Source organism: Gymnoscopelus microlampas, assembly GCF_963454915.1.
Source record: "Gymnoscopelus microlampas genome assembly, chromosome: 21".
Classification (NCBI taxonomy): domain Eukaryota; kingdom Metazoa; phylum Chordata; class Actinopteri; order Myctophiformes; family Myctophidae; genus Gymnoscopelus; species Gymnoscopelus microlampas.
In genome coordinates this window covers 40910708-40938666 of record NC_139958.1, presented here as the reverse complement: position 1 = coordinate 40938666, position 27959 = coordinate 40910708, and the positions used below count along the sequence as shown (strand labels likewise).

Sequence of the window (27959 nt, the reverse complement as noted above, 5' to 3'; positions counted from 1 at the left end):
GTTGTTTCATTGTTGTTTGTGTTTACTTATTTAGGTTTATAACCTGACTCTTTATTTGACTAATGGCCTACTAGCCTACTGGCCTACTGGCCTAAAAGTGTTAAAGTCTGTTTGTATTTGAGCAACCGAGCAACTCGGTTGCTCAAATACCCTTTACAAGGGGAGATCTAATTAGTTGCATTGCTTGTGTGACTGGCAAGATAATTGTACAATCACAATGTATTAATTTCTGTGTTATTCCATTTTTTTAATCTCATATGATTACAGCCTATAGTATATAGCCTATATCTGTTGCCAGAATCATTACAATAATTGTATGCTTTTCAAAAACAAAACAAAAACAGACTTAATTGGAAGGATTCACATTTAAACCTTTTTCAGTTAATGTAGACCTTCCCGTGACTCAATTTGGGGTCCTAACCCACAGTTTGAGAACCTCTGTTTTAAATGGTATCACTGTAATACTTAACCATCAAAACAGGTGTATACATCACCTATTATGTATTATCATGTTTGGTTCTGGAGTTATAATGAAAAATACATTATTTTATTATAGAGATGGCTGATGATGAGTTAAGGAAGTCACAGCAGCTGAGACAAACTTCCAGCGCAAACCAAGAACCTGCTGAACCAGATGAAGTCTCCTGTGACGTCTGTACTGAGACCAAACTCAAAGCCCTGAAGTCCTGCTTGGTGTGTCTGACCTCCTACTGTGAGACTCACCTGGAGCCTCATCAGAGACGCACAGGGTTAAAACGACACCAACTAATTGACCCTGTGAAGAACCTGGAAGACTTGATGTGTAAGAAACATGACAGACCTCTGGAGCTGTTCTGTAAGACTGACTGCATGTGTGTTTGTCAGTTCTGCACCGAGTTAGACCACAAGTTACATCAAATTGTATCTCTGGAAGAGGCATATAAAGGAAAGAAGGCTGAGCTGGGAAAGACAGAGGCTGAAGTTCAGCAGATGATCCAGGAGAGACACGTGAAGATTCAGGAGGTCCAACACTCAGTAGAGCTCAGTAAGAAAGATGCAGACAGAGAGATAGCAGGCAGTGTGCAGGTCTTCACTTCTCTGATTAGCTGTATTGAGAGAAGCCAGGCCGAGCTCATTGATGTGATTGAAGAGAAGCAGAAAACAACAGAGAAACAGGCTGAAGGCTTCATCAAGGAGCTGCAACAGGAAATCTCTGAGTTAAAGAAGAGAAGCTCTGAGCTGAAGCAGCTCTCACACACTGAAGACCACCTCCACCTCCTTCAGAACTACACATCCATCAACACCCCTCCACCCATCAAGGACTGGACAAAGGTCAATGTCCCTCAGTCTTGTCAATATGTGGAGACTGTGAGGACAGCTGTGGCTCAGCTGGAGAAGACACTCAGTCAAGAGATAGAGAAGCTGTGTGATGAGCTGAGGAGGATCCAACAATATGCAGTGGATGTAACTCTGGACCCTGATACAGCACACTGCGAACTCATCCTGTCTGAGGATGGAAAACAAGTGAGTCATGGAAACGTAAAGAATAATCTCCAAGACAAGCACAAGAAGGGAAAAAACTATATTGTTTAGGAATGGAAATGAGTACAAGGCTCTTGCTGGCCCTCCTCTCCTCCTCCCTGTCAGAGAGAGGGTCCAGAAAGTGGGAGCGTTTGTGGATTATGAGGAGGGTCTGGTCTCCTTTTATGATGTGGAGACCAGAGTTCATTATCTACTTTCACTGGCTGCACCTTCACTGAGAAACTCTATCCACTCTTCAGTCCATGTCTTAATAATAATGGTAAAAACTCTGCTCCTCTGATCATCTCTCCTGTCAACCACACAGATTAGATTGAACTAATCCTCAGCGTTACATGAAAAGGTTGATTTTCATTTAAAACACAAATGTGTGTGTAGAAAGGTTCATACAGGTCAGTCAACTGTCATTTCAAATCAATCCATTGACTTGTTGTCCCTAACAGATGTATTCTAATCAAACACAAAATCTTGCAGCCAAATACTTTTATTTTATTTATTTTTTTAAATACGTGTTTTATACATAATTCTATTGTCAGTCTTGTACTAATACTAGAACGTTTAGTTGCAAATAGGAATGCAGTGATTCTGCAATGATTATGTATGTCTCCTTTATGTACAGTTATCTATGATGTTATCAGGGACAATGGGATTCTTCAAAATAAATAGCTATTACATAATGTTCATATGACCGCGTACATTCACCGAAAACAGCAGATCTACAAGCTCACAACGTATCGCAACGGTAGATACGTTATTTTCGGTGAAGAGATTTGGTGTAGAGGCAAAAAAGAGCGCGCCAAGTGTGCCAACTCAGGTCTGTTTTAAGTATAGAGAGTATAAGTTGTTAATACTTGTGATTTGGGGGTTTTGGGGTACAGTATGTTGTCACATTGATGAATATATATTTTGTTTTTTATCTTATGTGGAATTGTGCCAGCATTTCTTGCATGTCTGGGATTTGCTAGTGAGGAAGAGTTTGATGTTTGAAACAAGTGTAGCACTGGCCCTTTTAAGGAAAGTGCATAAAGAGGGGTGGCCAGGTTTGTGGCCTCCTGTCTAGCCAGAAGCCTGGCTTGAGTGTTTGTGAGAGAGACCTGGAGGCATGAGGGGTACAGACTAATTCTCGGTAAGACAATCTGAAACAAATGACAAGGTTTTTTATAACTCATTGTAGCAATAGTAATATATAAGAATATAGATAGGCTGACAATATTAGGCCTGTTGTTAATTATACTAATATATATCTGTATTTCTAGAAGCCTCCAGGTCCTTTGAGCAGCAGTACCCTGTGGCTGTGCAGGCCTCTATCAATGGGAGCCATGAGCATATATTGACTCATTGGGTATGTTTGTTATTTTGCTGTATTTTGTCATCTAGTATTTTGTCATATAGGGGCCTAATGTCTGGGATGAATTGTTGGAGGGTTGGTCTAATACTTTATTATTTGATTTTTTTGTAGGAGCTGAACTAACCATCACTGTTTTTCCCACCGTGCCATATATACTATTTAGACTGGGTTTTTGCTATTGGACTGTGTGCAATAGGGTTGACTGAGGACAGAGCTATACTGGGCCATTAAGTAGCATTACATGATTTTGATTTTGCGTATTTGTGGTTTGTTTTGATTTGCTTGTTTACTTTATTTGCTTTTGGTTTTGCATTATTTGGATTTGATTTGTTTAATTTCTGTAGATTTAGTTTAGTAGGCCCCGAAGCCCTTACCCTTATTGCCCCTTTGCCTCTTGGGTTTAGTCCCTTGGCAGAACCCCCAGTAATACTAACCGCTTTCTTCCTTTCTGTATTTTAACCTGACTATTTTTTATACCAACTGTTGTAATAAACTTGACACATTTGATACATCAGCCTCTGGTTCTGTTCATTCTGAACCTGTACCTTTCTGGGGAACCTTACCTTGTTCAGTCCTATATATCTATATACATACAGTATATGGTTAATGTGTTTAAAGGATCCCTCACTCCTATATGTGTGGGTGGCGTAGTCTTTGCTTTATATCGCCCTGCTACATTAAAAGGTTAAAGTACTATATTCTGATAGTAATCATTGCTACAGAGCATTTGTTCGGTCACAGGGGTCTCTCCAGCTCTTTAGTAAAAATAATATAAATACATTTTCAGGTAGGCTAGGTGACAACATTTAAGCCAATCAGGAGAGAGAACTGAAAATGCATTTTCTGTTTAATAAAGAGCTGGAGAGACATGGGAGACTCCTTTTACTGAAAGTACTATCAGAATATAGAGCTATTTAACACTTATTTTAACCAAAGTAAATCACTTACCCTACCTTTTGCTTTTGATGCTATGCATTAAAGGATCATTTTGCCTTAAGGCGTTTTATACCGTTATTTGAGGTTGTTAACTCATCAAAAGAGTGGTCCAGGACCCCCAGTTCATAACGAGCAATTTTCTCCATTTCGGGGACACAATATCCCACAACACACTCACTTGTGTGCTTTTAGATCGGCTATTTTCGAATAGACAAAAGGATAAATTATGGCTTAATTGGTTAATGTATGTTTTGTAATCATCATCTAAATCTACCAAGTAACATAAATAAAACGTTCTAATAATTGTAGTTGACTTAAAAGTACAATAGTTGCCTCTGAAATGTAGTGGAGTAGTAAAAAGTATTGAAAATTGACATAATGAAGTAAAGTAAAAGCACCTCTTTAAGTACTTGAGTAAATGTACTTGGTTACTTTCCACCACTGGCCATGTGAGTACTGAAATATAATAAACTAGAAAAAGTGCTCCTCGGAGCACAGGTCTCCGCCAGGTCAGGTACGTTATTCTGGCCTCCTGGTGGCGCTATAATAGGCCAATGTGAAAAGGGTTCTATTTATTCTTAGGTCTTTCACGGCAATCAGACACTGCATTCATGATTTGAGGCATTTTGTTCCAAAAATGTGTTTTGCTAAATTAGACCTGCTGGTGGCGCTATAACAGGCCAATGTGAAAAGGGTGGCATTTCTTCCTCGGCCTAGTGGGAATGTGCGTGTGAAATTTCACGGAAATCGCAAGCTGCGTGCATAGTTTGAGGCTTTTTGTTCAAAACGGACCAATCCTGCAAACTTTGGAAGCCAACCATAGGCAATGAGGATGGAATATGGGAAATCGGACAGATCCGTGTATATCACATGACTATAAAGGTACTGTGTACCGAGTTTGCATGACGTTTGGATAAAATCTGTAGGATTAATGTAAAAAAAATGGTTTTGCACAAATCGGCCTCCTGGCCCATGTGAAAAAATTGGGGCAGAGGTTCTGAATTGGCATCCAGGGAGTGTGTGCACAGTTTCGGAGCGACTGGGCCAACGGTGCCTGAGATTAGCTGCTAACACACAGACAGGACGGACACACGGACGGACGGAGGGTAACACATACTCTCTCGCCATGCCTTCGGCCTGGCGGAGACAACAATGATATGTGAGGTCAATGTAGTTTTTATCCTCAACAAATTCCAAGTTGGTGTATACTGCCACCTATTGACATTATGTTGAAATGCTACTCATACAGGTGAATTCCAATGAAACAACAGTTCTAAATGAAGCCTTTTGCCCTATTCAGTTACAATTGAAAAAGTTGAGCCTATGTCATTCATTTAACAAACGTGTAGCTATTGACAGTCAAAGCATAATTATAATTATCAGTTCATTTAGAAATTAACTGTCAGTAATTTAGAATTATTGACAGGATGAACCAATTATGATCAAATACTGAAAACAAAATGAATTGCATGTAAACTTAAGCTACTCAGGTAGTGTACATCCCATTGGCTGGAGGGACAGACCATTATGATTGTAGGCAACAATAATGTTTGTGTTTTAGTTTTTAGTTTTTTTTAGACCAAATGTGTTTCAGGCCAATGACCCCTTAGCTGAGAGAGATGAAGCAGATTACACTTTTTTTCATAGATTTTACAGATAGTTTCATAGACTTGTTTAACAGCACTATCATCAGTGGTGTGTCAAATTTATGTTTTTAGTTTACACGTAATCCCTTCTATTAATATGTTGGATTCATGTTCATGTGTATGTTCAGACATTTAACCTCTTAAACTCTCAGTACTTAGTAAACTTGACCCTTGGCTCTGTACTTGATCTGCTCTTTTTTACCTACACTGGAACCACTGGAGGTTCTTCTTTCCATTTCCTGAAAAGTAACAGTTTTGGTCATACAGTACAAGGTTTTCACCCGACAGCAACTACGTTCTGTCTCCCTGTTGTGTTTTCTTGTTGTGCTCCTTGTTTCTTGGTCATAGTTAGTGTTTCACTTTATTTTGTGACTTTATTTTGTAGTGAGGTCACACACACACACACACACTACGAAACCTTTCAACAGGACGTTTTACACAACTATTAAACATTGGTAAGAACTGCATTTAATGATTTTTTTTTTCTCCCTCAATGTGTTGAGCATTTGATCTGAATATGCACACCATTGACCATTAACATAATCACGTTTTTTCACTTTATCCAAATGTAAGCCGTTTATTAATGTTTTTATGAATTCAGTTGAGACGCACCATGTGTGGAGCTAGGCAGAGATCCAGTCATAGGAACACAAGGCTGTTATATTTTGGCAAATTAGTTTACAAACTACAAATATTAAGAATCAATTTGTAGCCTATTGAGCAATGTAAATGACAACATAAGAAAAACATGATCAATGTGCCCATAGAAGTGATAGGCTAATATGCAATATGGCCAATTGAATGACATATACCCTCATACACCATGTTATATTTACATTGCAATTATTTTATGACTTAACAAATCAACTTATATTATCCAAATTGGCTATGAAGGTGAACAGGAAACACAGATGAAGGGGTGATTGTAATCAGTATAGATGTCCTCTGGAGATGTCTCAGTCTCAGTGAAGAGATGGATGGAAGAGGGACAGACAGTCAGGACACTACATTTTAAGTCCTGACCCACAAAGCCTCAGTAGTTGCCTATCATGTGTTTTAAGGCTATACTTTCATCATTTTATGATACATAGTTTTTCTTAACTAATTCATTACCTATTGCCGCTCCTTACATTTTGGTGGCTGCTCCTAAATTGTGAGCTTGTAGATCTGCTATTTTCAAATAGCCAAAATGTATATAGGGCTGAAGTGGTTAATGTATGTTTTGTAATAATAATCAATATCTACAAAGTAACTAGTAACTAAAGTTTTCAAATAATTGAGTAAAAGTACAATATTTGCCTCTGAGATGTAGTGGAGTAGAAGTAAAAGTACTGAAAATTGGAAATAAAAAATCCTCAAACGTGTACTTAAGTACAGAACTTAAGTAAATGTACTTCGTTACTTTCCACCACTGCATAGCGCTACCAGGGTAATGAGGGGCTCAAAACGTCAATCATTTAAAGTATCCTGCAGACTACCTTCCTGTTTTGTTGTGTTTTGTATGGCTTTGTGTCATGTCGTGTCTTTATTAGATTTATAGTTTTGCCTTGCACATTTTAATTAAATAAAAACATACAGACTCAGCAATATCAGAGTTTGTCAGAGTTTGTCAATCTCTTTCACGAATACATCTATCTCCTCAATATCTTATTTTGATAAAACAAACTGATAGATAGGCTAAAGCATGTTAAGAGATTTCCAAAAATATTTATATAAATTATTCTAAAGCCTAGAATCAAGCCATCCAGGATCCTGGTGATTCCTGACCATAAAACATTTGATTCTGTGAAAAGAAAAATGGAATATTTAATTGTATGATATACTATGTTTAATAAATAGCCTTTGTTTTGCAGTTTTCAAGTACATTTTTTTTTCACAAAATCAAACCTTTTATGGTCATGATTCACCAGGATCCTGGATGGCTTGATTCTAGACTTAAAATAATTTATATAAATATTTTTGGAAATCTCTATTGGAAAAATGTATGGGCCACTGCTACGCCCTATAGGCTAAATGAAGCATGTTTAGTGTGACAAGGAGCAGTTACATAATAATAGTCATTACATTGTAGTACATCAAGGAAGTGTAAGTCCCGTCTAAAGTGATCATTTGGGTCAGACATTGTTGTACTGGAAATCTATTAATGGATTAGCTTTTTGGGAACAGTAGTGTATGGCAAGGTAATTGTAACATCTTTTACTTTACAATGTACATCAGAAAAGGTAGGCACAGGACACACTTGAAACAAACAGAATGCTTTTAGATTGCTTTATTATTTTTTTCGGCTATGTTGCATAGAGGAAAATAATTTCACTAAAACACTATTAGATTGCTTTCAGTGGTGGAAAGTAACTAAGTACATTTACTTGAGTACTGTACGTTGGAGGTACTTGTACTTTACTTGAGTATTTCCAATTTCCAATACTTTTACTTCTACTCCACTACATCTCAGAGGCAAATATTGTACTTTTACTCCACTACAATTATTAGAAAACTTTAGTTACTAGTTACTTTTCAGATATAAATGATGATATTGTAAAACATACTTAACCACTTTAGCCCTATTTAATACCTAGACTACTTGAAAATAGACGATCTACAAGCTCACAACGCGACGCATCGCGACGCGTTGTAGATCTGCTATTTTCAAATATTTTAGTACTTTTACTTTTGGTACTTTAAATATATTTTGATGCCAATACTTTTGCATTTTTACTAAATTTTGATTCCTGGACTTTTACTTGTAACAGAGTATTTCTATATTGCAGTATTGGTACTTTTACTTAAGTAAAACATTTGAGTACTTTCTCCACCACTGATTGCTTCATTAATTTTTCTGCTATGTTGCATAGAGAAAAAAGAATGTCATCATGAAGAGCGGTCCGTCAGGGAGCTTCACTCCTCATCTGCTTTGCCTTTCTGTAATAGGAAAGAAGATTATACATATATTAAAATAGAGATTTCACTTTCACATCTGCTTTAAAAAACACATCTAATATTTTTTTGGGGGAAAATGGTCAAATAGGGATGTTTGCCACTAGATGCTTACCAGTGTTGCCATGTCTGCTTATTATAAGCGATTTTGGGCTTGTTTTTCTGTAAAGTTGCTTGGTAGTTGCGTTTTGTGTTTTTTTGGGGGGTTGTTTCTAAAGCGTAGTTGCTTATTTGGCCGTGTTTCCTAATGTTGGTTAAAGCAGTGGTTCTCAAACATTGTCATGTCAAGGACCCCCAAATTAATATGTAATTTGTCCACAGACCCCCATCTGATGGACCCCCCATACAAGATGTGTGTATTTAAAACATTTCAAAATATATTACAAATTTGTAAAAGATTTTCTAGATTTCTTTTTTTAAATAGCCGATCTACAAGCTCACAACGATGCAACGCATTGTTAGCTTGTAGATACGGCTATTTTCAAATAGTTGTGTGTGAGTGTGCTCATAATATGGCCCATAGTCGCTTCTTTTGGGCTTGTTTTGATAGACCTGGTTGCTTGTTTCTCTCGCAGAATCTGGCAAACACTAGATGCTTACCTTGCCCGTGTCCCGGCTCTTGGCTCTCATCTTGTTGACCTGAGACTCAGCGATGTCGGCCCTTTCTTCTGCCTCGTCCAGTTCATGCTGCAGCTTACGGAACTTGCCCGTACTGCTGTTGGACTGTTCCTCCTAAAATAATAATGTGGGGGATTATTCAAGGTAATAATAATATTACGTCACTCACATGTGTATAGTGCTACCCAAAGGCGATTTACATGGGGGGAGGAGAAAACAACAAAAGAAAAACAACTTTAGGAAAGAAAACACTAAGAAAAGGATAAGATTATAAGGAAAAGGGAGGTGTGGAGTTAGCCGAGGAAAGCCATATTGAAGGGGTGGGTTTTAAGAGTGATTTTGAAGGTTTGGAGGGTGGGGGCTTCTCCGAGTCCAGTTGGCCTTGCCTTCACAGGTTATTAGTTAAAGGTTATTAGTCACAGGTTATTAGTTAAAGGGATTCACCCCCAAAATGACTTTTTTTCTATCGTTGAGTCACCCCATGGATACTTGAATTCATGGATATCTTTTTAGTTTTTGTCACATTCCTAAGCCAATAATTTGACGTCCGGCAGCGTCCTTTGTGTCTCCTACCAGAACCACTGCCTACCGGTCCGCTGGTCATTGGTCAATTATTAGCTTAGGAATGCAACAACAACAAAAAAAATATCCATGAATTCAAGTCTCCATGGGGTGACTAATCGATAGAAACAAAGTCGTGTTTTTGGGTGAACTATCCCTTTAAGTTGCCAGTTACTGCTCTGTGTCAATGCCTCTATAGCTGATATGAATAGAATAATAGCTGAATAGTTCAGAGACTCCTCACAACTGTTCATTTTCTTGTCATTGACAAAGTCTTAGTCAAAACAAACTGCCAAAAGGCTAGACATGTGTGTACTACGGGTGCAGAATGATACTTCTAAATATTCCTGTAGTGATTGAATTGCTGAAATACTCACAGCCTCTTCAGCAGTTCTCTTGTAGGACTTGACTTTAAGCTGCAATTTATCCACCAGGTCCTGGAGGCGGCTCAGGTTTTTACGATCCTCCTCTGTCTGCATTGAGAAATGAATTCAACATTGTCATTGATATTTACTTCAGCTACATATTAATGCAAAAGCTGTGGTCAATATCTACTGTAAGGATCATACCTGATAGGTGAGCTCCTTGATGCGTCTTTCATATTTGCGAACTCCTTTCACAGAATCGCCACCCTTTCTTTGCTCCATTTCCACTTCCACTTCCAGCTCCCTTACCTTAAAAGGAAAGCATTATGCCTGAGTGTATAATATGCGTTTAGGAAAATATGAAACCATTAAGACCGGGAACGCATCTCAACGTCATTTTAGATGTCTTGGCTATTCAAAAAAGATAAAAACTAGACTAAAATGTTCAGTAGTGGAACTAGTGCAGAAGAGATCCAGTAGAACTAAAAGACTTGTTTGGTTGCGCTCGGGTGTTGCCGATCTACAGCTGCGCTGCGACGCGTTGTTAGCTATTTTCGTCGGCTATTTTCACATGCAACCAATTGTAAAATCAGCCATTACAACGCCACCAAGGCCCCGCAAAAATACATTTTAGTCGACTAAATCAACTGTAGATTAAGTCGACTATCTTGATATTTAGTTGACTAAAACTAGACAAAAACTAAAACATTTCAGATGACTAAAATATGACTAAATCTAAATGGAATTTTATTCAAAAGACTATGACTAAAACTAAATAAAAATTTGCTGTCAAAATCAACACTGCCTTACAAGCCCCGGCTGAGTGGAGGGCTCGTGCCTCACTACGCCCTCAGCCATTACCAAACACTCTGTAAACTGCGTCCTCACTAGTGGCCGATTGCTTTAGTAGTCGCTCACCCTGGACTCCAGTTTCTGGACCTGCTTCTTGCCGCCTTTCATGGCGATCTGCTCCGCTTCGTCCAGCCGGTGCTGCAGGTCCTTGATGGTCTGCTCCATGTTCTTCTTCATGCGCTCCAGGTGGGAGCTGGTGTCCTGCTCCTTCTTCAGCTCCTCGGCCATCATGGCGGCGTCGGTGATGGCCTTCTTGGCCTTCTCCTCTGCATTCCGGCACTCCTGCACAGCCTCGTCCACTTCGCCCTGGAGCTGGGACGTGTCTCCCTCAAGTTTCTTCTTCTGGTTCAACAGGCTGGTGTTCTGAGAACATAAGGCAGACGTAAAAAGGTGATAGCCCTTGTTAGGTCTTTATCCAATCAGGAGGAAGCACTTATAGACCAATTATTTGTTTACAAACATTGAGACTGGACGCACAGGTGACTGTTTAATGTAATCAATTCCCAACAGATCCCCAAACCTGTTGTTTTGGGGTGCGCTGGTTTAAGTTCATTCAACCTCCTCCTGTGTGTTGGCTAGTGAGGTGCGCCCTAGCGAGACATATGCACTTCACCCAGCAACGGTATTGCGCGCCGAGAACAGCTGACATACAAGCTCACAACCGTGTCGCGGATGAGACCGTTGTGAGCTTGGAGGTCTGCTATTCTCGGCCGTTAAATTAGGCTTGATGGGCTGCAGCTGCGCGAGCAAGAGCAGTCTCTGGTGCCATGATCATAGCGCGCTCCCTCCGTTCTTATGACAGCCACTGGAGGTGGGGTTTGGGGGACAACTGCTTTGAATTGCTGTTATTGTTTACACACAACAGAAAAGAGCAAGAGATCACAGTAAGCATTCTTCCTCCACACTGGGAGAAAAACAGCATCTGAAAGTTTGATGGGATGCATTTTTACATGTGAGGCTGTGACCACTTTTACATTGATTCTTATGAGCGGTGGGGTTCATTTGGTGCCGGCCTGCGGTTCTTATCAGTGTGAAATTGTCTGTTAAGGCGTCTTATACAGGATGCAGAATAAACAAGTGAAAATGGAAGTGATCACACAAAGAAGTGAGCAAGCAGAAATTGGATCCGTTTTTTGGAATTTGGAAAAACTGAAGCTGATAATTGGGAACTCTCTGAAATTGGCAACCAAGCTGATAATGTCATTTCTGTTTAGTAATGCGCTGGAGAATCTGGGAGACCCCTGTTCCTGAACAAACACTATAGCAATGATTCTTATCAAATCATGGAGCTTTAACTTTTTAACAAGAAATGTTTTGTTTTAACTATGTCACCTTGCTAAACTAATGGCTTAAGTATTTTTTTTTAGTTTTTCAGAAAAGAAAAAAAAAACTGATCCTAAACAAAAAAAAACTGTATGATATGCCCCAAAAATTGCCTATTTTGGCCTAAGTCACACTAGGGAGGCCATTATACTAAAAGGGGAGGGAACAACACCATCCTTTTCAATTAGGAGATGGGCGATTTTACCAGAGGTGGCCAGTGTCATGAGGAGCTGACTTAGACAAAAATAGCATTTTCCTCAAAAAATGACTTAGACCATAGGCCTGACCTCGATTATTCGAATAGTCGACTAATCAGTCGAGGGGTGTCGGCTGCCAATCTCTTAGACAAATTATGAGAAAAAAAAAATTTGACTGAGAGATTGGCCTAGTTTGTTATATTAACTAATAGTTTGCCAAAAATAGTATATACATCATGATTTATTGGGGGAAACCAAGCAAGTTAAACCAGGCATTAAGCACCCCTACAGCCCAAATGGAATGTTCCTCTATTGCATAACATATTTCTTGCATGATTCGACTGAGATTGGCAGTCGAATCAGACTGATTCGACTGCCAATCTCAGTCGAATCATGGGTGTTGCATTAGTCGACTATTAGTCGACTATGGGCAACTATTGGCCAGTCAGATTTGACAATAGAAATCGGGGACAGGCCTGTTTAGCAAGGTGACAAAATACTAATGACCCTGTAATGTTCACTGATTTGCGTTCAATCCATTTGACTGACTGATGACTTATACCTGGGAGTGCAGCAGTTGAACTCTCTCGCTGACGTCGAGCAGTTCCTGCTCGGCCAGTTTGCGACCTCTCTCCGTCTGCTCCACCATGGACCTCAGCTCGTCCAGCTCGGCCTGCATCAGGTTGTTGCGTCTCTCCACGATGGCGGTGTTCTCCTTCAGGTCGTCGTTGGCGCGAAGAGCATCGTCCAGCTGCATCTGGGAGTCCTGTTAAAATATGAACCATTCAAGCAAATGTCATCTATTTGTCTCTGCTTGTCTGTCAGCAACTTACATAATGAAAGATATTGATTCAAAGTCGACTGTGTGTTTCTGTTTTCACAATATTACTATACCTTCATGTGGGAATGGAGTCCCTTGAGCTGTTTCTGAGCTTCCGCCGCCTGCCTGTTGGCCTGGCTCAGCTGGATCTCCATCTCGTTGAGATCTCCCTCCATCTTCTTCTTCACCCTCAGAGCCTCGTTCCGGCTGCGAGTCTCGGACTCCAGGGAGGTCTGCAAGGTGTCCACCACTCTCTGCTGGTTCCTCTTCGCCATCTCCATCTCCTCGTCCTTCTCGGCCAGTTTGCGCTCGATGTCAGCCTTGACCTGGTTGAACTCAAGCTGAGCCCTGAGGATCTTGCCTTCCTCGTGCTCGAGGGATCCCTGTCGGAACACCACATAATCATGAGACATGTGTATGGGGTCTTCAACGTTTTATTTTTTTCAGACCAACATAAGTATAACTAAATGCATTTGAAATTAAATAAAAGTGTTACTTTTCAGGATTCCAACTGAAAAATAGCAAAAGCAAAATCAGGATTCCAATTCAAAAATAGCAAAAAATAGCAGATCTACAAGCTAAAAACGCATCGCAGTGATCTTGTAGATCGGCTATTTTTGCTAGTTTTTGCTATTTTACTACATAGAAAAAGTTAAAATACGGAGAAAGGAGGTTTCTGTACAGTATGTGGCCCTCTGGAGTGAGTGTGGATATATAGTGGCCCTCTCCATCATCAAAGTTGCCCACCCCTGATATTGTATAAAATTGTGTTGCAGATGAAACCTTTTCATAGATTTCATAGATGGCTTCATAGACTTGTTTGACAGCCCTATCATCAGAGTATGTTGGATTCATGTTAACGTGTATTTTCAGACATTTAACCACTTAAATCCTCAATACTTAGTAAACTTGACCTTTCACTCTACTTAGTCATATTTTCTGCCCCCTCTACACCAAACCTCTTTGCCGAAAATAGCCAATCTACAAGCTCACAATGCCTCGTTGTGAGCTTGTAGATCAGCAACTTTTGGTTAAAGTTCTCCTCAGAATAGGGATGCAAGGGTTCAAGTGGTTAATGTAAAAAGATTTATCCTATCACAGAAAGATTTGACACCCTCCCCTGTAGTAACTCTGAGGAGCCCGTGGGGTCACAGACCCCCCTGTTGAAGACCCCTGGTGTATGGCATTGAGCCCTCTATGCACAGCAGCCATATTGTGAAGAAATTCACAGGTGTTGCCAATGATACAGTACTAATGAAGGCTCTGTTCCATTCTGGTCAAACAGAGTCAGGGTGCTGATATTGTTGCACGTTTTCTGCTACACCAGTGGGTCTAAAATTGGGGTCCAGGGACCCTCATGGTTCCTTACGGGTGTGTTCCATTTGTACACTCTCAGAGTAATGGGGTTGTGGAAATTGAAAAATCTGAGAACCACTGTGCTACACTAAATGGAACAGAGCCTTCATTAGTATCATTGGTAACACCTGTGAAGGAAGTGATAATGTGGCTGTTGTGTATAGAGCCTATACATTTTTGTATCTTTGAAGCTTATTCCAGTCTCACCTCAGCTTCCTCCAGGGCAGCCTGTATCTCTGCCTTTTCTTGCTCCAGTACTTTCCGGGCCTTCTCCAGCTCGTGGATGCTCTTTCCTCCCTCACCGACTTGCTCAGTCAGGTCAGAAATTTCCTCTGTTTTAAAAGTGTTGGATCATTAAAAGATGGTCCCAGCCATGCAAAGGTGTATCCTCTACAATCAGTGGTAGTCAAACCAATCTAATCAAATGTTTTAGCATCAATACTGCAATGTAGAAATACAGTAAAATTCCGGAATTCAAAATTGACTTGAGTAAAAGTACAAAAGTATTGGCATCAAATTGTACTTAAAGTACCAAACTCATTGTGCAGAATGTCCCATTTCACAAGTTTAAAAAAAAATATATATTTTGAAAATAGCAGATCTACAAACTCACAATGTGTCGCATCGAGACGTATTGTGAGCTTGTAGATCGGCTATTTTCAAATGGCCAAAATGTATAGGCCTAAAGTGGTTAATGTATGTTTTGTAATAATAATCAAAATCTACAAAGTAACTAGTAACTACAGTTTTCAAATGTATGTAATGGAGTAAAAGTACAATATTTGGATCTTAAATGTAGTGGAGTAGAGGTAAAAGTGTTGGAAAAATACTCAAGTAAAGTACAGATACCTCAAAATTGTTCTTAAGTACAGCACTTAAGTACATGTACCTAGTTACTTTCCACCACTGCATTTATGTCTGCTAATGTGCGATTTCAAGTGGCATTTGCTCGTTGTCAACAGGTGCCGTGACCTGAAATGGGGTTTCCCTAGCCTGGTTCCATACCATAGACCCCCGCCCACTCTCTGAGTGGACTGCCTCTTGGTCTGGACTTGTAAATGTGAACCTAGGACTTCTCCGGTACAAATGCATTGTCCAATGAGAGGCGGAGGTGGGCGTGGGGATCCCTTAGGATTGGTTTAGGGAATTTCGAATCCCCTCCCCCTTGTAATCACCGACACTGGAGCCACGCACCAGTCTAATAATCAGGCTAGGGTTTCCCGCCCCTGCTCAACATCCATGAGATAATGAAGAGGAAGAATGAAACCTTATTACCTTGAAGGTTCTTGTTCTCTCTCTTCATGGTCTCCAGATGGTCCAGAGACTCCTCATAGGAGTTCTTCAGTTTGAAGAGCTCAGTGCTGAGAGACCTGGCCTCTTTCTGGGTGCTCTCCAGCTCCGTCTGAGATTCTTCAAACTTCTGCTTCCACTCAGCCAGGACCTGCGGTCAAATAATGTGTCACATCAGATCAGACAATTATTTTGTACTTTGGGCTATTCAAAAATAGCAGATATAGCGTGGCACCGAGTGCCGCGCTATGAGCTTGTAGATCTGTTATTTTAGAAAGATTGTGAAAATGTGTGCAAACTTTGAATATATATATATATATATATATATATATATATATATTTTTTTTTTTTTTTTTAAGCGAACATTTTTAACTCAAATATTTGCTTCTGGGGGGTCCCTGGAACAGCATATTTTGAGATGGGGGTCCGTGGTCAAATACATGTCATTTTGGGGGTCCTTGACATGGAAAAAGTTTTTTTCCAGAAAAATGTTACAAACAGTAACAAATGTTGGCTTAAAAATATATATATATTCAAAGATATGCACACATTTTCAAGACTTTTCAAAAATAGCAGATCTACAAACTCATAGCGCGGCACCGAGCTTGTATATCTGCTATTTTTGAATAGCCAAGGTATAGAATAATGGTTATAGCTCAAATCTAAAATGACACAGTATGCGTTCTTGAGTCTTAATGGGTTAAGAAGCAACTAACTCCATATTGTCTTTCTCAGGTGTTATTACCTTGTCAAAGTTTCTTTGCTTCTTGTCCAGAGCTGAAGCGGCAGCATTGGATCTCTCCACGTCCGCCATGAGATCTTCAATCTCATTCTGGAGCCTGTGCTTGGTCTTCTCCAGGGAGGAGCATTTAGCATTCACAGCCTCCACAGCTTCCTCTGCATCCTGCAGACGCTGTGCTAACTTCTTCCTATTTAGAGGGCCAAACATAAAATAATCCACATATATCGGGTGTCTCTCCAGTCGTCTCACGATAACAATGACCTTCAGCCAAGGCGGCGGTGGTTCTCAAAGTGCAGGTCCGGGGACACCCAGGGGTCCTCCAGGCGGTTCCAGGGGGTCCCCAGTTAAAGTAGTTCATACAGCATCACACTAATTTTAACCACTTTATATGTTGGATATTCAAGAATAGCAGTTCAGTCAGATAACTCACAAATAGATTGAACCAATATTATAGAATGAGAATACAAGTGTGGATGTAATATTTTATCATGGCGTTCAGGCTCTGCAACATTTTTCTCCCTGCTCAGAACAATTTAGACAACCATCATTAACCATTAAAGGGGAATTTTGCTGCACATTTTTTTTAACCTTTTCTATGATGTTATGATATCCTAGGATGAATGGTACAGTAGAAAAATGTCACAACTCGATCCCGGGTCCGCCACAGCTTTTTTAGCCACGTCAGTGTATGACGTATGGGTTTGCATGACGCTGTATACAGCCACATAGTAATGAGCATGCATGTAAGCTCTCGAGTGTATACTGCCTGAACTAACGCAGGCTACGTATCATATATGGCGGCCAAATATATATATATCAATTTGGGGGGTCCTCCTTGGCACGAAAAAGTTTGAGAACCACTGAGCTATAAGAAGTGATTTTGCTTACTTTGCCTCTTCCAGCTCCTCGGTCCTCTGGATGGCGTCAGTCTCGTACTTGGTTCTCCACTGAGCCACTTCAGCGTTGGCCTTGGACATGCCCCGCTGCAGCTCCGCCTTGGCCTCCTGTTCCTCCTCATATTGCTCTCTCAGCAGGTCAGAGTCATGGCGAGCGGACTGCACTGCGTGGGCGAGGGCGTTCTTGGCCTTTTGTGGGGCGGGGGGGGGATGATTTAGTTACCGTAGTCGCAGAAACCACAAAAACCTGCGCTCTTACGAGAATCACAACACAAGTGTTGTTTATTGTACTTCCGTTGCTGTTGCTAACATTTTTGACTAATAAAGTTTTCAATCAATCAAACCTTTTATGAATTAATTTAAGGGTAGATAACATCACATTTTTAACTAAATACCATTTTATTGAACCATATTATTCTACCTTGATTTCCTCCTCAAGTTGTCTCTTGAGGTCCTCAACCTGCTGGGTGTACGACTGCTTCCCTCTGGTCAACTGGGAGACAAGAGAGTCCTTCTCCTCCATCTGCCTGATGAGCTCACCTGTAGACAAACACCTTTTTCATCAACCTTTAATTATTTTGTACCTATAACATTTTACTTGTATCTGAAATCAAATCGGTTATAGCTGAAATCACACTCAAACACTGGAATGAGCTGGATATCGATATATCCTTCCACGTGCTGCTACAGTTGTTTTGTCATAGCATTCTCAGTCTGAATATGACAGATATATACAAGAAAAAACGTTTTACGAGCGACGGAAATAAGCGGATTTAGCCAAGAACTAAAGACGGCCATTCTGAGCAGCGGTTTGAAGCTTTGCTCTCTGCATGGTGAAGTCGTTAATGGAGTCATACCATTCTCAGTCTGAAGCTTTGCTTTCTGCATGGTGAAGTCATTAATGGAGCGTTGACCTTCCTCGCACTTTGTTCTGTATTCATTCATCTGGTCCTCCAAGGTGCGGGACAATTTCTCCAAGTTTGTCTGAAAACAATTTTCACATCAATTTTCACATCATAATTTATTATGAATCAACATGATAATTCTGACCTGATTCTGCATAATAGGCTCTATGCACAGCAGCCATATTGGAAAGAAATCGGGCCTGTAATGACTTCCTTCACAGCTGTTACCAATGATACTAATGAAGGCTCTGTTCCATTCTGGTCAAACAGAGTCAGGGTGCTGATATTGTGCATGTTGGCTCACTGGAAACACTCTGTTACACCAGTGGGTCTCAAAGTGTGGTCCAGTTACCCTCATGGTTCCTTCACGGGGTTCCAAATGGACCCCTTACGGGTGTGTAACTCTGAGAGTGGAATCAAATGGACCCGTAAGGGTCCATTTGACACTTTGACACTCTCAGAGTTACACACTCGAGTTTTTAAAAGGTGGTTTGAGAACCACTGTGCTGCTACACTGAATGGAGCAGAGCTTTCATTAGAATCATTGGTAACACCTGCGAAGGAAGTAAGGAAAAGGCCCAATTTCTTTCCAATATGGCTGCTGTGCATAGAGCCAATTAGGACTCACTTTGGTCATAACGACTTGCTCCATGTCGGAGACTTTTGACTCACCTTGGTCTTAACGACTTGCTCCATGTTGGAGACGACGTCGTCGAGCTCCAGCCTGAGCTCGCTTTTCTCCTTCTCCAGCTTCTGCTTGACTCGCTGAAGGTTGTCGATCTGCTCTCCCAGGTCGGCCACGCTGTCCGCATTCTTCTTTCTCAGGCCGGAGGTGGTGGCCTCGTGCTGCAGGGTGGACTCTTCGAGGTCCCTGCGCACCTTCTGGAACTCGGCCTCTCGTTTCTTGTTCATCTCGATCTGGGCGGCGGTGGCCCCGCCGGCCTCCTCCAGCCTCTCGCTGATCTCCTCCAGCTCTCTGGACAAGTCTGCCCTCTGTTTCTCCACCTTGGCCCGGGCGGCTCTCTCTGCCTCCAGTTCTTCCTCTAACTCTTCAATACGGGCCTGAAAAAAATGCAATGTAATATCGTTGTTGTTGTTGTTGTTGGGGCAAAAACCTCCATTAATTTACATATTTATTTCCTGTAAATGAATCCCCTACTTGATCATACAAAAGTAGCAGATTCGCAAGCATGCTTTGCTATTTTTGAATTTGAATCCAGTGCTTTAATTAACAATAGTTATGCATGCATAATTACGTTTTATATTGCATAGTTACCTGCAACTCCTTAAGTTTCTTCTGAAGTTGGGCACCCATCGCCTGTTCATCCTCAATCTTACTGGCTTGCTGGCTAAGCTCAAAGTCCTTCCTATTAAAATAAATATGTTTATATATACATATACGGTACATGACCAAGGACCAATCAGAGCCTCACTAAATGCAACATTATTGAATGAGCAAGTATGCAAGGACGAGTGAACATCGAAGTAGTCATCAATGAGGAAGTGTCCTGTTGTTTTAGTTTGGTGTGTGTTCTCTTGCATTTTGGGAATATTAAATTAGGACAAAGAAAAGGTCATGTAAAGCTAGTTTAGGGTTATTTTTGGTGGAAGAAGAATACTTGTCATGTACATGATGATCAGAGATAGATTTTTCTGAGGAATCAAACTACAATTTGGACCTGTGGTTATAAAGTGGTTAATGTATGTTTTTTATAATGTAATAATTTATATCTGGAAAGTAACTAGTAACTAAAGTGTTCCTTTTTCTGAGGAATCAAACTACACTTTGGACCTGTGTTCTGCGACTTCGAGTGAAATAAAACAGACATTTACGGCCTCTATGTGTTTCTAAGATTATTGGATTAGATTTGTTTACTTCTTCAGCCTCTCGTCAAGTTGCTGTTTGTCATTCTCCAGGTCCATTAGGTTCTCCTGGGTCAACTTCAAATCTCCTTCCAGCTTCCGCTTTGCTCTCTCCAGATCCATCCTGACTTTCTTCTCTTGTTCCAGGGATCCTTCAAGCTAAGAAATGAAACGATGTCAGGAAGAATACAATGGGCCCAATAGGCTCTATACACATTCTCACTCCCAACTAGTCACTTAATGAAGAACCGTCAGTAGCCCCTAAACGTCCGATTATGAAGGTCCTGGTTCCCCTAAAAGTCCGATTTTGCAGTCCTGGTTATTTCTCCCTAACTTCCTAAAAAGTCCAAACGGGACTATGTCGTTTGCGCATGCGCAAATGAACGTTCAACATAGTGTGGTGGATTGCTCCATTTACAACGCTAACGTCCAGATCATAAACGATCAGATTTCAAATATGAAGTGCTTAACTAAAGGCCACGGATGTTATAATTGTGTACGTTCCAGCTTGAGTACCCATATCTTCCGTATTGTTCAATAAAAAGCCTTTTAATCCGATCGACGGCCATTTTCTCCGTCTTTTCATCAGCTTTCAACTATGCGATCCTATCGGTTGGGAGGTGTATTGCACATTATAACTCTATGCGAAAATGGCCGACGATCGGATTAAAATGCTTTTTATCCAACAATACGGAAGATATGGGTACTCATGCTGAAACGTCGGCATGTATAACATCCTGGGCATTTAGGTAAGCACTTCATATTTGAAATCTGAACTTTTGTGTAGACGTTACAGTTGTAAATTGAGCAATTCATCACACCAGGTTGAAGAATGTCCATGACCGTCATCTTTCAGGCCTACCGCTGATAACCATTAGCACATTGGTTCTCAAAGTGGGGTCCGGGGACCCCCAGGGGTACTTGAGGGGGTTCCAGGGGGTCCCCAGCTAAATGATGGACAGGGACCAAATGGACCCTTATGGGTCTGTAACTCTGAGAGTGTACAAATGTAACCAAATGGACCCTAACAGGTCCATTTGGTTCCATTTGTACACTCTCAGAGTTAAATTAACATTGATTTTACAATATGAATGTGGGTCCCAGAGACCTACATGCCATTAAATGGGGGTCCGTAGCCTAATGCATGTCAAACTGGGGGTCCTTGAAATTAAAATGGTTGAAATCACTGCTAGAGAGCCGTAAAAATCTTCTCTTATGGGGGTCCCTGGCTTATCTTTTCAAATGGGGGTCCGCGGTCTAATAAGTGTCTATTTGGGGGTCCTTGGCACGAAAAAGTTTGAGAACCATTGCATTAGCACATGAAGTCAATTCATTGTTTAATTTCAAATAAGTTTAATTTCACTTATACCACTTCATTCTGTTGATGTTTCTATTTTACTGCTACAGCAATTCATCACAAGGCTTTTTCTTTACTATTTAGCATAAATATAGTCCTGGTTATTTCTCCCTAACGCGCCCTAAAAAGTCCAAACGGGACTATGTGGTTTGCGCATGTGCAAAGGAACGTTCAACATGGTGTGGTGGGTGTGGTGGGGATTGCTCCATTTACAACGCTAACGTCCAGGTCATAAACGATCAGATTTCAAATATGAAGTGCTTAACTAAAGGCCATGGATGTTAAAATGGTGTACGTTCCAGCTTGAGTACCCATATCTTCAGTATTGTTCAATAAAAAGCCTTTTAATCCGATCGACGGCCATTTTCTCCGTCTTTTCATCAGCTTTCAACTATGCGATCCTATCGGTTGGGAGGTGTATTGCACATTATAACTCTATATACGAAAATGGCAGCCAATCGGATTAAAATGCTTTTTATTGAACAACACGGAATATACGGGTATTTTTGAGGGATCGTACATAATTTTAACGTCCGTGGCCATGGGTTAAGCACTTTATAGTTGAAATCTAGACGTTTATGTAGATGTACGGGCCGTAAATGGAAAAAGTGCAAACATCAGGTTGAAGTGTCATGATATGAAACTTATCTATCTACATTGGACTGACACAACGTGAGCTAAGAGACGTGGTTTAAATGCAACATAACACACATCACCACCCAAACAAACCTGGAAATATTCTGTGCATTTTCATATTTTGTTGATCATTTTTCGATAAGTGTTTGTTGAGAACGAGAGATTTGTTTAACTTTTCCAACCCCGTGACGTCACGTCAGATTACTTCCGTGTTCGTACTCATGTCTCTGTCAGTGTCAATAAAGATCTGACAAAACAAATGTTTTATGATCTATCTAAACGTTCAAATGTTTTAAAAAGGTGCTGACCCTATGGCCACGGATGTTACAATTATGTGCGGGCCCTTAAAAGTACCCGTATCTTCCGTATTGTTTAATAAAAAGCATTTTAATCTGATTGTTGGCCATTTTATCAGAGAGTTGTAATGTTGCGTGAGTGCAGTACACCTTTCAACCCATAGGGTCAGGTGAAAACATATGGAGAAAATGGCCAGCAATTGGATTAAAAGGCTTTTTATTGAACATTACAAAAGATAGAGGTACTTTTGAGAACCCATACATGATTTTAACATCTGTGGCCATGAGTTAATAATTTTATATTTAAAGTGTGAAGATTTATGTTGATGTACAGGCTGTAAATGCAGAAGTGCAAACACCAGGTTAAAGTTTCGCCATGACTGCCATAATGTATTATGGTTTCCAAGTGCTATACTGCCACCGGACATAAACATTAAACAGATCAAATAATTGCTGTTTGTGGTTCTATAGGGCGTTGGTGTAAAGTAACTAAGTACATTTACTCAAGTACTGTACTTAAGTACAATTTTGAGGTATTTTTACTTTACTGGAGTATTTCCCAATTCTCAGTACTTTAAACGAAATGATGCAACGCTGATATCGCTTTTGTAATGCATTTTATAATATTTAAGGCACCCGTGTGTATTGTATTCCAATAATAATAATAATAATAATAATAAGGGTAATAATAATCATAATAATAATAATGTAATTATAGAGCAGTAACACACTGAAATAATAAGGGTAATAATAATAATAATAAGGGTAATAATTGAATGTAGAGCAGTAACACACTGGAATAATAATGTAATGTATAGAGCAGTAACACACTGGAATAATAATAATAATAATAATAATAAGGGTAATAATAATAATAAGGGTAATAATAATAATAATAATAATAATAACATGTGTGAGGAAAGTTATATTGGCGTGTTCGAGCTGAAGAGCTGATAAATAATCCATTGTCCGATTCAGCGCCCCCTAGTGGCCAAGTTATTCTAGAAGGACCGTAACCCTAATTTTCAGAACCACATGTCTGTGTGAGAGGAAATTTATATTGGCGCGTTCGTGCTGAAGAGCTGATAAATAATCCATTGTCCGATCGTGTTCTCGCCCCCTAGTGGCCAAGTTAATCAACAAAGCACGTAACCCTAGCTTTCGCAACCACATGTCCGTGTGAGAGGAAACTTATATTGGCACGTTCGCGCTGAAGAGCTGATAAATAATCCATTGTCCGATCGTGTTTTCGCCCCCTAGTGGCCAAGTTAATTGAGAAAGCGCGTAACCCTAGCTTTCGCAACCACATGTCCTCGTGTGAGGAAACTTATATTGGCGCGTTTGGGCTGATTAGCAGATACGGAATCCGTTGTCCGATTGTGTTTTTGCCCCCTAGTGGCTGAGATAATAGCGAAAAACTGTTCAAAAATAGTAAAAACAAAATCGGACACCAGTATATGCATCAGCGCACCACCCCGAACGTGCTCGTATAACTCTTCTCGCACACGGCCTTACCGTTCTCTTTAAATGGCTGGGGACTAATCTCAACTTATTTCGCAAAATAACACGACATATCTCCTTAACGATACGTTTTTAGAATCCGTCGTTCGGATATGTTGTACAGCTCGCCAAGACGCACGCATGGATGTCTTGTTTGTCCCGCTACGACACTTCTAACGTTTGCTTCTGACAATGACATAAGGTACATGGAGTCGTAGAACCTTCACCCATACTGAGAGACAAATTCAGAAATTGGTAAAAATGTCGGTTAGGGACAAACAAGATATCCATGCGTGCGTCTTGGCAAGTTGAACAACATATCCAAACATTGGACTATAAGTCCTTATCGTATTTGAGATATTAAAAAAAATGCAATTGTTTCGGCTGCGTCGACCTTTGCAGTCTTTTCGGTGAACTTTTGAACTTATCAGTGTCAGAAAAAATCAGGATTGGTTCCAATAAATCCGGCTTACTCTCAACATGGATGGAGAGAAGTTTCAGAATTTTAAAAAATATCTCCATTGATTTATCACAGATTAGGTGCTCGATACCGCACGTACACATCAATGTTTGACAAAACCACTTTCCCAAAGTTTACAAAAATCGAGACCTATCCCATTCGATTCAGCGTCCTTTTTTGAGTCTGAAAAGGTGTTTTTTAATATAAAAAAAAAATATTTAAAAAAAATGTGAGAAAAGCTAAACCTTGAACTATTTCAAAAATCGATAACTTCTTATTAAAGAATTCTAGACCATTGATGTAACCTACCATTCGACTCGAAATCATCTCAGTAAGCGGTTGGAAGGGTCGAAATAAAAAAAAAAATATATATATATTTTTGTGAAAAAAGCCTCACGTTTATGACAATTTAACGCTTTTTTAAACCACTTTCCCAAAAGTTAAAAAAAATCGAGACCTATCCCATTCAATTCAACGTCCTTTTCTGAGTCTGAAAATGTGTTTTCTAATTTAAAAAAATATATTTTTGAAAAATGTGAGAAAAGCTTAACTTTATATTTCAAAAATCTATAACTTCTAATTGAAAAATTGTAGACTATTGATGTAACCCACGATTCGACTCAGCGTCATCCAATTAGTGAGGGAGGGTGTTAAAAAACAATAAAAAAAGATTTTAATTATTTGATCTGTTTTAATGTTTTAATGTATATGTCCGGTGGCAATATAGCACTTGGAAACCATAATACATTATGGCAGTCATGGCGAAACTTTAACCTGGTGTTTGCACTTCTGCATTTACAGCCTGTACATCAACATAAATCTTCACACTTTAAATATAAAATTATTAACTCATGGCCACAGATGTTAAAATCATGTATGGGTTCTCAAAAGTACCTCTATCTTTTGTAATGTTCAATAAAAAGCCTTTTAATCCAATTGCTGGCCATTTTCTCCATATGTTTTCACCTGACCCTATGGGTTGAAAGGTGTACTGCACTCACGCAACATTACAACTCTCTGATAAAATGGCCAACAATCAGATTAAAATGCTTTTTATTAAACAATACGGAAGATACGGGTACTTTTAAGGACCCGCACATAATTGTAACATCCGTGGCCATAGGGTCAGCACCTTTTTAAAACATTTGAACGTTTAGATAGATCATAAAACATTTGTTTTGTCAGATCTTTATTGACACTGACAGAGACATGAGTACGAACACGGAAGTAATCTGACGTGACGTCACGGGGTTGGAAAAGTTAAACAAATCTCTCGTTCTCAACAAACACTTATCGAAAAATGATCAACAAAATATGAAAATGCACAGAATATTTCCAGGTTTGTTTGGGTGGTGATGTGTGTTATGTTGCATTTAAACCACGTCTCTTAGCTCACGTTGTGTCAGTCCAATGTAGATAGATAAGTTTCATATCATGACACTTCAACCTGATGTTTGCACTTTTTCCATTTACGGCCCGTACATCTACATAAACGTCTAGATTTCAACTATAAAGTGCTTAACCCATGGCCACGGACGTTAAAATTATGTACGATCCCTCAAAAATACCCGTATATTCCGTGTTGTTCAATAAAAAGTATTTTAATCCGATTGGCTGCCATTTTCGTATATAGAGTTATAATGTGCAATACACCTCCCAACCGATAGGATCGCATAGTTGAAAGCTGATGAAAAGACGGAGAAAATGGCCGTCGATCGGATTAAAAGGCTTTTTATTGAACAATACTGAAGATATGGGTACTCAAGCTGGAACGTACACCATTTTAACATCCATGGCCTTTAGTTAAGCACTTCATATTTGAAATCTGATCGTTTATGACCTGGACGTTAGCGTTGTAAATGGAGCAATCCCCACCACACCCACCACACCATGTTGAACGTTCCTTTGCACATGCGCAAACCACATAGTCCCGTTTGGACTTTTTAGGGCGCGTTAGGGAGAAATAACCAGGACTATATTTATGCTAAATAGTAAAGAAAAAGCCTTGTGATGAATTGCTGTAGCAGTAAAATAGAAACATCAACAGAATGAAGTGGTATAAGTGAAATTAAACTTATTTGAAATTAAACAATGAATTGACTTCATGTGCTAATGCAATGGTTCTCAAACTTTTTCGTGCCAAGGACCCCCAAATAGACACTTATTAGACCGCGGACCCCCATTTGAAAAGATAAGCCAGGGACCCCCATAAGAGAAGATTTTTACGGCTCTCTAGCAGTGATTTCAACCATTTTAATTTCAAGGACCCCCAGTTTGACATGCATTAGGCTACGGACCCCCATTTAATGGCATGTAGGTCTCTGGGACCCACATTCATATTGTAAAATCAATGTTAATTTAACTCTGAGAGTGTACAAATGGAACCAAATGGACCTGTTAGGGTCCATTTGGTTACATTTGTACACTCTCAGAGTTACAGACCCATAAGGGTCCATTTGGTCCCTGTCCATCATTTAGCTGGGGACCCCCTGGAACCCCCTCAAGTACCCCTGGGGGTCCCCGGACCCCACTTTGAGAACCAATGTGCTAATGGTTATCAGCGGTAGGCCTGAAAGATGACGGTCATGGACATTCTTCAACCTGGTGTGATGAATTGCTCAATTTACAACTGTAACGTCTACACAAACGTTCAGATTTCAAATATGAAGTGCTTACCTAAATGCCCAGGATGTTATACATGCCGACGTTTCAGCATGAGTACCCATATCTTCCGTATTGTTGGATAAAAAGCATTTTAATCCGATCGTCGGCCATTTTCGCATAGAGTTATAATGTGCAATACACCTCCCAACCGATAGGATCGCATAGTTGAAAGCTGATGAAAAGACGGAGAAAATGGCCGTCGATCGGATTAAAAGGATTTTTATTGAACAATACGGAAGATATGGGTACTCAAGCTGGAACGTACACAATTATAACATCCGTGGCCTTTAGTTAAGCACTTCATATTTGAAATCTGATCGTTTATGACCTGGACGTTAGCGTTGTAAATGGAGCAATCCACCACACTATGTTGAACGTTCATTTGCGCATGCGCAAACGACATAGTCCCGTTTGGACTTTTTAGGAAGTTAGGGAGAAATAACCAGGACTGCAAAATCGGACTTTTAGGGGAACCAGGACCTTCATAATCGGACGTTTAGGGGCTACTGACGGTTCTTCATTAAGTGACTAGTTGGGAGTGAGAATGTGTTGTCACAGCAGCCATATTATGAAGTCATTCACAGGTGTTACCAATGATACTAATGAAGGCTCTGTTCCATTCTGGTCAAACAGAGTCAGGGTGCTGATATTGTGCATGTTGGCTCACTGGAAACACCAGTGGGTCTACAGTTGGGGTCCAGGGACCCTCATGGGCTTCCAAATGGCCCCTTACAGGTGTGTAACTCTGAGAGTTATGGGGGTCGTGGACACCACTGTGCTACACTAAATGGAACAGAGCCTTCATTAGTATCATTGGTAACACATGTGAATGTCTTCATAATATGGCTGCTGTGAATAGAGCCTACAGTATTCACC

The 27959-nt window shown here is 40.1% G+C and overlaps 3 protein-coding genes across 3 annotated transcripts in view; 1 reads left to right on the top strand and 2 right to left on the bottom strand.

Moving 5' to 3' along the window:
* Positions 1–1830, top strand: part of LOC311038006 (uncharacterized protein) — a gene marked incomplete at its 3' end in the record, with an annotated part of 148681 nt that extends 146851 nt beyond the window's left edge. Inside the window, exon 4 of the mRNA XM_084047302.1 lies at positions 1761–1830. Within this exon, the coding sequence (XP_083903428.1) occupies positions 1761–1830 (70 nt within the window). The remainder of the gene's footprint in view (positions 1–1760) is intronic.
* A 6513-nt stretch (positions 1831–8343) lies between these two features.
* LOC311038005 (myosin-7-like) overlaps positions 8344–27959 on the bottom strand; it is a gene marked incomplete at both ends in the record, with an annotated part of 39329 nt that continues 19713 nt past the window's right edge. Inside the window, 16 exons of the mRNA XM_084047301.1 lie at positions 8344–8367; positions 8983–9114; positions 9939–10034; positions 10131–10235; positions 10845–11141; positions 12861–13064; positions 13193–13501; positions 14682–14806; positions 15750–15915; positions 16510–16693; positions 17395–17591; positions 17824–17942; positions 18260–18386; positions 18980–19369; positions 19584–19674; positions 20184–20329. Coding sequence (XP_083903427.1) covers positions 8344–8367; positions 8983–9114; positions 9939–10034; positions 10131–10235; positions 10845–11141; positions 12861–13064; positions 13193–13501; positions 14682–14806; positions 15750–15915; positions 16510–16693; positions 17395–17591; positions 17824–17942; positions 18260–18386; positions 18980–19369; positions 19584–19674; positions 20184–20329 — 2712 coding nt within the window. The remainder of the gene's footprint in view (positions 8368–8982; positions 9115–9938; positions 10035–10130; positions 10236–10844; positions 11142–12860; positions 13065–13192; positions 13502–14681; positions 14807–15749; positions 15916–16509; positions 16694–17394; positions 17592–17823; positions 17943–18259; positions 18387–18979; positions 19370–19583; positions 19675–20183; positions 20330–27959) is intronic.
* Positions 15162–27959, bottom strand: part of LOC311038331 (uncharacterized protein) — a 55524-nt gene continuing 42726 nt past the window's right edge. The window contains exon 5 of the transcript XR_014600048.1: positions 15162–15190. The gene's annotated coding sequence lies outside the window, so the exon portion shown is untranslated. The remainder of the gene's footprint in view (positions 15191–27959) is intronic.